General features: G+C 43.4%; 1 protein-coding gene across 1 annotated transcript; it reads right to left on the bottom strand.

Moving 5' to 3' along the window:
- Positions 1–3,353: 3,353 nt before the first annotated feature.
- Positions 3,354–8,464, bottom strand: npffr1l2 (neuropeptide FF receptor 1 like 2). The gene is made up of 3 exons (XM_027025985.2): positions 8,167–8,464; positions 5,349–5,448; positions 3,354–4,386 (listed from the first exon to the last, which is right to left on the bottom strand). The coding sequence occupies exons 1-3, from the start codon at positions 8,447–8,449 to the stop codon at positions 3,354–3,356; spliced, it is 1,416 nt and encodes a 471-aa protein (XP_026881786.2). The 5' UTR covers positions 8,450–8,464.
- Positions 8,465–9,068: the final 604 nt, after the last annotated feature.

The following is a 9,068-nucleotide window of genomic DNA, read 5'->3' as shown; positions in this document are numbered from 1 at the left end:
ACAGAGTTTACTGACCGACGTTCAACTTAAAATGAAATCACATTTATTAATTACTTTAACGATTGGCATTGAAATTAATTAAGGTATTTGTAGTTCTCCTGAGTGGCTTGAACTGAAATTCAGGAAAAACATTGAGCCACAGGGCTACAGAGATCACTGATGGAGGATTTATTTATGATTCGAATTTTTCCCCAAAAAAACCCCACCTGTATAGAATGCCCATAACAGAAAGTTCAACATGCAACATAATGGGCATTAGACTGCCTTTACATGTAATTATGGCATTAGAATGCTTTTACATGACAACAGAGGCACTAGACTGCTTTTACATCACAGTGGCATTAGGCTGCCTTTATGTGTTAACATTGGCATTATGCAGCCTTTATGTGATCACAGTGGCATTAGACTGCCTTTATATGATCACAGTGGCATTAGACTGCCCTTATGTGATAACAGTGGCATTAGACTGCCCTTATGTGATCACAGTGGCATTAGGCTGTAACTATTTTTGTCTCTATTTCTATAGTAATTTCCATTCTTTGGAAGGCTCATACACCTAAAAAATAAATGTAAAAGTCACACTGCTGTGCGGACATTGTCTCTGAGCAGTTGTGGAAGGTTAAGCTAAAGTCCTGACCTGTCACCAGGTACATTCATAAGCAGCCCTGTCACTTAGCCCATAATACTTCTGTGTGTGTGTGTGTGTGTGTGTGTGTGTTGTGTCCCAAATAAGGTTTTTACAGCATAAATCCCTGTTGTCTGCAGTGTGATTGTCAACGATCATGATCCGATACCAGTATCAGCTAAGTGTTCATAATCTAATACGGTCTGATCTTGTCCACTGGAGATCAAACACTTTTGCTTTTAACCACTATGCTAGTTGGTCTCCCAGTGTATGTATGGATACCAAACATTGTTTACACTTATCTAGAGTTGCTCTATTACTTTATTAAAATGATTTAAAAACATTTAATAATGAGAGTGAAATGGCTTGACTGAAGATGAACCACCACTATACGAAACGAGTGACTTGTCTTTATGTTTAAAGCAGCTTTTGAATTTCTCTGCCATTGCATATGAACAATTCTCGAGGGGGTGGGGGGAGATAATGCGCCAATCTCCAAAGGCAAAACTCCCATCACCATTCTGCACAGCTGGAAATGTAGCGTTTCTGTTGAATACCCCGGTTGCTCAAAAGAAACAGGAACCAAAAACCCTTTCACAAGTAGAAACATACAATATAGTACAATAGAAAACAGAATAGAAACAATATGGCTTTCTATCACAGCCTTATGGCACAAGACCTTGAAGGGTTTTCTTTAGGGTGCAAGTTTTAATTACTCATAATTACTCCTCATTATGACTTTGACTTTATTTACAAGTGGTTTTAAAATGACGCAGGTGGCCTTCTTTGGGATTGAGGTCAAGGAGGTATAAAACATTCTCTGGTCATTTTTTTATAGAAAAGAATTTCAGGAATAAACCTTTAAAAACACATTTCAGCATAATTTAAAAATGATTTTACAGTGCATGCTTGTCTAATGATTGGTTTTCGAGTTAAAGACCAAACACAAATAACTACTAGACACAATTTTTGATTCAAGGAATGTAAAAAGCATAAAAAATGTTGTGATATTAAATTATTATTTAGAGAAATATTTAGTATTTTAATGAACATGCCTAAAAAAGTAACTATATGACTAACTATAACTAAATATAATTATATGTACGTTGTTTACATAGGTCTTATTAGCTTGCTAGTATGATTGCTCCAGTTACCTGAAGTCCTACAGTGATGGTTGTTCATCCCTTTAGATCAACAGGATCAACTGTTGCAAACCTGGATCTCACTTATGCATATTTCAAGACAAGGCAAAAATGTTTCCATAAGAAAAGTGAGTCCATATCTTTTAAACGGGAGTTCAGGTAAAAAGGTTCCACCTAGCAAGGCGCAGTAAGGTGATCCCTGGGGAGATGTGAGATATTTAAGCATCCTGTTCTTTCTCAGAATTAATACAGAAATGTTTGGTACATTATATCAGAGTTTCTAAATACAATCTTGAAAAGTCTTGGTGCGGATATTTCTGTGTTGTCTGCAGTTCTAAAATCAAATATTTGAAGAAAAAAAAAAGTTAAACCAGTTTAAATAACCCTGGAATACTTAAGCCATTATACATTTTCTAAAACAAACACCCCCAAATAAGTAAACAAATAAATAAAATCATAATAAACATATACATAATTAAATAAATAAACAATGATACCCTTTTTCATTTGTCACTGGTATTTTAGTATTTAGTCTGAGCTTTGAAAGAGCTTTAAAGCTGCTATCAGCACGTTTGCTCTCAGGACATGTGCGTTTAATTCTGCAGTTTAGACCACATTGTCCATTTCACCATTTCCTGCATCCCATTTGATGCAAAAACAAAGGTTTTATTATAAAATGTCTTTCACACAAAAATAAACAACTTTAGTTGTTTTAAAATTTGTTCACTATATGGTTTTAATTTTGTTTCCATTATATCCTTGTGCTTCTTTCATAAGTCAGTTCTGAACATTCTTACACTTTGCCCATGTATAACACATATCCAAGCTCTGGAGCATATCAAATACACACACACACACACACACACACACACACACACACACACACACACACACACACACACACGCATGCATGCACGCCCTCATGCACGTGGTGGATGAGGTGTGGTGGTTTGTCATTTTTCTCAACTACAAATTTTGGCCATTTTGTGTCAGACAACTTACATGCTGACCTCTTTACAAAATAATTCATTCTCTCTCTCTCTTTCTCTCTCTCTCTCTCTCTCTCTCTCTCTCTCTCTCTCTCTCTCTCTCTCTTCCTCTTTCTTTATCTGTGTCTTGGTGTAACAAAAACTTCTGGGGCACCACTGTAAGAGACAAGATGGAGGACTTTTAAAAAATGTTATTATTTTTTACATTTATGAACCCCTCCTATGGGGACTCCTCTCACAGCTCCCCGTGCTTGGCTTTCGTGCGCCTCCTCTACACCGGTGCTGTCTCTCTGTAAACACAACAACCAGTCACACTAAAGGTCTACTGAACTACAAACGGAGGGCTTGGTGTGCTGGAGAGGTCTCAGTTGAACCCTAGACCTTTGTGTCAGTTGTCTAGACCTTTGTGTCAGTTGTCTAGGCCTTTCTAGACCTGTGTAGCAGGTGTCCCTGCACTCATCCTTAATGTCCTCCATGTAGGAGCGCCGAAAAACCCTTGAAGCTCTCCTTGCAACTCGGCAATAACGATATTCCAAATTACACTGTTTATTTACACTAGTATGTCCCTCTACTGGGCTTGCGTGCGCTCCCCGTCTGCTATTGATCCCAGGCCTGGCTCACGGTGACGCCCACAGGGCTGATCCTCCCCAGGTCCTCCATCTGCAGGCTCTTCTGATTGGCCACCCCTTTCGTCTCACTGGCGGTGAGGGATCCGGCATCATCCACACTGACGGAGCCCCTCACCCTGCAACTCGCCGCCCGGCGCTCTGGCTCTGACCCCGGCCTGCGCTCCTTCAGGTTCCCATCCGTGTACACCCTGTTCCTCGCTGCGAATGGCAGCGGGTTGGGACCCGTGTCGGGCCCCCTGCGCCCTGCGCCCGCTACGCCCATGTCCACCCTGCCGGACCTGCGAGCTCTGGATCCCCCTGCAGTCAGCCCACTGCAGCAGCACGTGTACTTCCTGCACACGGCCTGGAAGCCGCGCTTGAAGTTCTCGTTGTAGTAGCCGTAGATGATGGGGTTGACGCTGGAGTTGGAGAAGGCGAGCCAGTGTGCGAACGGGAACACATAGCTGGTCAGGAGGTCCAGCGCTGGCTCGTCCAGACCGCCGTAGTCGGTCAGGAGCATCAGTGTCCACAGGGGCAGCCAGGACAGCGTGAAAAGCAGTGCCACCAGACCCAGCATCTTAATAACCTTGATTTTTTTGCTGGAGAAGAGGGGTCTGTTTTTCTGCGGTGCCCCCTGGTGGGCCGGAGGGGTAGCGCGGGGCTGCCCACCGTCGGGCTGCTCGCTGCCGGTGGTGACGGAGGTGGTGTAGAGCTTGACGCCGATGCGTCCGTACATGAGTGTGATGAGCGTGAGAGGGACCAGGTAGATGTGGGCGAACAGCACCGTGGTGTACACCTTACGCATCTGCGGGTCGGCCCAGTTCTCGAAGCAGGACAGTAGCGGGTAGGCGTGGTTGTAGTCCAGGTTGTGGACCATGTAGTGGTGCCTCACTTGCTCCACGGTCAGAGTCACTGCCGAGGGACACATGATCACCAGGGCCAACACCCAAATCATTACAATGGTTACCTTGGCAACCGTCAGGGTGAGCTTCGGCTGGAAGGGGTAGACGATGCAGCGGAACCTGGAGGAGAGTTTAAGAGAATAGATGTTCTCATGGTTCTGACCTTTGTGCTTAAGTATCAAACTGTGTCCTGAAGGCACTGTAGGATAGAAGCTGTTTTACCCTGCACAGCACGTACGGAAGGACTCCACCATGTTCCACTGCACCGTAGTGTGTGTGCTGCTTATGGGTTGCTCCTCTTTCTCTGGCTTCCTCCTTTATTTGTTGCTTTACATTCCCACATTCACAATTCTTTTTTCTTACTCTCTCACTGTGTGTGTGTGTGTGTGTGTGTGTGTGAGAGAGACAGAGAGATTGATGAATCTGAGTCTGGCTGCAATGCCTGCACTTCTGCAGTTACATTAAACATTTTTGTCCATTCCAAACATACCCAGTAGATTTGCAAAATGCACCCTTATGAGTTCCTCCTTTAGTTATTATTTACAGAGAATGTCTCTCACGTTCTCCAGACAGGCTTGTATTAGCTTGACTGATGTTCCATGCATTTGTGTCTTCTTCAGACAGCACTAATAAGGGATGAAGCTTACACATTTAAACCACTAGCCTTCACAAACTTGGTTTGGATCCATGTGAAACTTTTATGTTTACTTCACTGACATTCTTTCTCCAAATGTGATCAAAAATCGTGGAATTAGTGATCAATAATAATGGGATCGGTCTTTGGTTCAGCCTGCTCTTCTTACCAGAGGAGGAAGGTGAGGATTGAGGATGTGAGAGGAAATGTGGAAAGAGCAGAGGTACCTACCAGACACCTCACCACACACCGCCACCATCTCCACCTCCTTTAGCCTCTGTTATACGCGTCTTTTCCTTCTCTTTGTGAGTGCATTATTACATCTTAAGTTACATCTCAAGCATGCTCAACTGCTCAAAAGTTGGGATATCGATTAGGATGATGAGAAATCAATTAGGATCATTCGGATTTCTGTAACCTTATACAACCCCCACTTTCCATTACGAACCTGTCTACCGCGATGGCCACTAGTGTGAACACAGAGGAGGAGACAGACATGCCCTGCACGAGACCGCTCATCTTACACACCGTGTTTGTGAAGGGCCAGCCTAAGAGAAAGAGAAGAGAGAACGAATGAGTAAACGAGCACACACAGAAACACATGGTGATTCTTCATTCCTTAGCAAACATGGAATTTCACTTCACGCGAAAAATGTAGTTCATTTGAGTGCGTGTGCTTGCACGCACGTGTGAGTACGTACGAGTATGTGTGCACGTGTTGTTCATTTCCTGGATCCACCATATATGACTCACTCTCCCCAAACACGACTGTTGTGCTCACCCTGAATTAGACTTGCTGCCCTTTCTGCGTGGTGCGTGACGACTGCTTTAATGCTTACAGCGAAACTGGCACCTAAAGTTCTACCTAAAGCTCTTGGAGGTTTGCAGAATCGTAAATTGAAGTTGCAGCCCCGCTGAAGTGTTTGTCACCTCAGTTGGCTCAGTGTTGTTCTGCAGGACGGGCAAATATTCATGAAGCTTCCACATCGTCACTGTATTACATCATCACTGTATTACATACGAGTTCATGCCTGCAACACATTTCTTTTTGTTTGTTATTTCGCTTTTGTTCTACAAAATATCTCTCCTTATCTCCTTATGCAGATCAGTATATCCCATGTTGCTTTCTACTATATTAACAGTATCATGATAGGAAGCAACACAAACTAGGACTGGTACAATCACAAATGCAACAAGAGATTATCATAAAAGCATTATCATAAATGCAAATGATCATAATTTGCATTGTCACCCACTGTGACTATCAAATCCCTGTCACATCAACACACAGATGTTTTATCAAGAGAGGGATCTAATCTATTTATCACAAATGGAGGGCAGACCAGCCCTATGAGTCCAGAGATTCCCATGGCCTTTTCCGAGTTGTTGAGTTAAAATGTTCCATATTAAAACTGTGTTTTCTGGATGGCTCCTTCCCGGGTACAGAAGGAGCCCTGACTCCTTGCTGTGGGGTTTGTTGAATTTTGCTTCTCTAAATGATGCCTGTAGTGCCTCTAAATGACCAGAATCAAACATGCTATTGAGGAAAAGGGTGTGAAATTATCAGGAGTATTTAAAGACTTTTAAAAATACCTTTCTCTGCCTGCTTCGGAAGCTCAGATGAAACCATACCCAGACAAAAGACTGGCTGTCCTAATGTGGATGGTTACAAAGAGTTTTGGAAGGTGTATGAAAGTTCAGATTCATCACCAGACTTTTTTTTATCACTCAGTTGATTTGGCTAATGAATTCCCCCTATTCAGCGCTATCTAGGGCTGTCCCCCTGCAGTCCTGCTTATGAAGCTGGGAAAATCCGCCTCCGTTATGTCCTGCAGCATCTGGGCTCTACAGGATGCTGCATTGGGATTCTGTGCTGTGTCACATCTCCCTACACCTGGGCTGCCCAAAGCAGCACTGGAGATCCACGGCCCTGTAGAGTCCTGTTCCAATGCTAATCCAACATCCAATCTAACACCTGGACCAGTTCGTTATGCCCTTCAGAAAGCTCAGTGATTGGAGCCAGGTGTTAGTACAGGGTTAGACTTGGACACCTCACATCTCTTCCTAGTAACCATGAATGAATTGTGAGCAAACTATTATTAGTAAGCGAGGTCGAGATATGCAGGTAGAGCTGGAACTGTTATATCTCCAGGGCTACAAGAGACACACTTGCTGCCAATACCAGGACTAATGCAAGAGATGAAACTCCAGAAAATTTAACTACACTACAGGCGTTAAGGGTACAGTTTGTCTCTGCGTAGAGGCTGTCAGCTGGTGAAGAAACAGAAGGGTGTCTACTGCACCTGATCCAAAGATATGAGCAGGTGACATTCTTGCCAACCCCTCACACATCCATCGATCACATCCTTCCTTCAGGGGGGAAGTGAGAAACTAGCCAAACAAAAACCTCCCAGGCCTAGATACAAGCTCTGCCTTTTGAGACAGGCTCGGCCCATAAAATGTACTTCTGCTGAGCAGTGTGACAAATACCTGCAGCGCTTAAATTAATGCACAGAACGTGTTAATCACAGCTAAAAGAAAAGTTGGGTCTTCAACATGACAAGGTCTCTTTCTGAATCTCTACATACTAAAAAGGGAAATTAACACATGTAACAACATTCAGTCTGTACATACTGTGTTTTGTACATATCAGTAGACATTTAAATCTTCGCTATTTGCAGGGTTTTCCCAGTTCTATTCTATTCTGTGTAATTTGGTTTGTCACTAAGACAAATTCGCCAAGACAAATTCCTGATATTCATTTAGCCAAATATTTTATGTGCACAATAAAACCAATTTTGATGCAGATTCTCATGGTTTTAAAAGAGGGTTGGGAAAGAGCATTCTCTCTTTCATCTAACCTACCACTTTTATTACAAGAGTTATGGCTTCAGATGCAGTTTGGTATTACAGTGGTGTAATGAGAGGTGGGTGTGCTAGGATGAATGCCAAATAACATCTGACATCTGGGACTCCCACTCAATCTCTTGTACCCTCGTCCTCTGTCTCTCTCTCTCTCTCTCTCTCTCTGTCTCTCTCTCTCTCTCTCTCTCTCTGTCTCTCTCTCTCTACTCCTCTCCCTCTCCATTGAGGGATACAATACTCACTAATTTCGCAGGTCCTACTGAGTCAAAAACAACAATCTAAAAAGGATTATATAAAGGATTACTAACCTGTACAACGCTGGACTCAACAAGCATATGATGCATATATTTGTGTGTGTGTGTGTGTGTGAGTGTGTGTGCGTGTGTGTGTGTGCGTGTTACCTGTGATAAGGTTATCCACCAGCGTGGTGGGGATACAGAACATGCCCACCAGCAGGTCACTCACGGCCAGATTGAGGATGAACAAGTTGGTGACGGTCCTCATGCGCCTGTTCCCCAGCACGATCAAGCACACCAGGCCATTACCCATCATGCACAGGAGGAAGATGAAGAGGTAGGCCACGGTGAGGGCGGTTGCCACGGGCAACGAGTGCTGGTAGTACGGGTAGTAGGTGATGCTGGGGAGGGTGGAGGCGTTGGAGGCGTTGCTGCTGTGAGCGGTCATGTTCAGGAGGGTGGAGTTCATAGACAGATCGGTCAGGTCTGATAGCACCGCCTCCATTTCAGTGGCTCACCGATACAGATGCCAGGGATAAAGTCTGAGGATTAAAACATGCACACACACAAAGACAAACACACACATACACAAACACACACACTATAAATATTAATGAGGACTGTAAGATACTAGTGCCATTATTAAATTATGCAGGATAAATGCACACTGAGCAGCAAATATGGATCTGTAGGAAATGTGAATCTAGAAAGATTCAAGATGCTCAAGGGACACGCATAAGCATCACTGGCCCCGCCCCTCACTGCCCCGCCCACGTCTTTATTTGGAGAATTACATCTTTGACTTGTGTCATGCATTACATTTCTGATTCAAGGGAACATGTGGGTGGGAAGTTTCCCTTTTTTTCTCAGATTTCACACACTACATCAGCTGCATATGAACATTTCACATGGCATCTTTGTTTTTTTAGTTATTTCTAAACCCTCTAAGAAAGAAGCAAACACTGATTGCCAGAAATCCATTATTTTCAAACATAACCAAATCCTATAAGCATAAAAAAGCATAAGCAAAACCTGAAAGAAGTTCTGGATCTACTTTGGATTTGTCG

Source organism: Electrophorus electricus, chromosome 9, assembly GCF_013358815.1.
Source record: "Electrophorus electricus isolate fEleEle1 chromosome 9, fEleEle1.pri, whole genome shotgun sequence".
Taxonomy (NCBI): Eukaryota; Metazoa; Chordata; class Actinopteri; order Gymnotiformes; family Gymnotidae; genus Electrophorus; species Electrophorus electricus.
The sequence above is the reverse complement of the archived record's forward strand: the minus strand, read 5'-3'. Positions and strand labels throughout refer to the sequence as shown.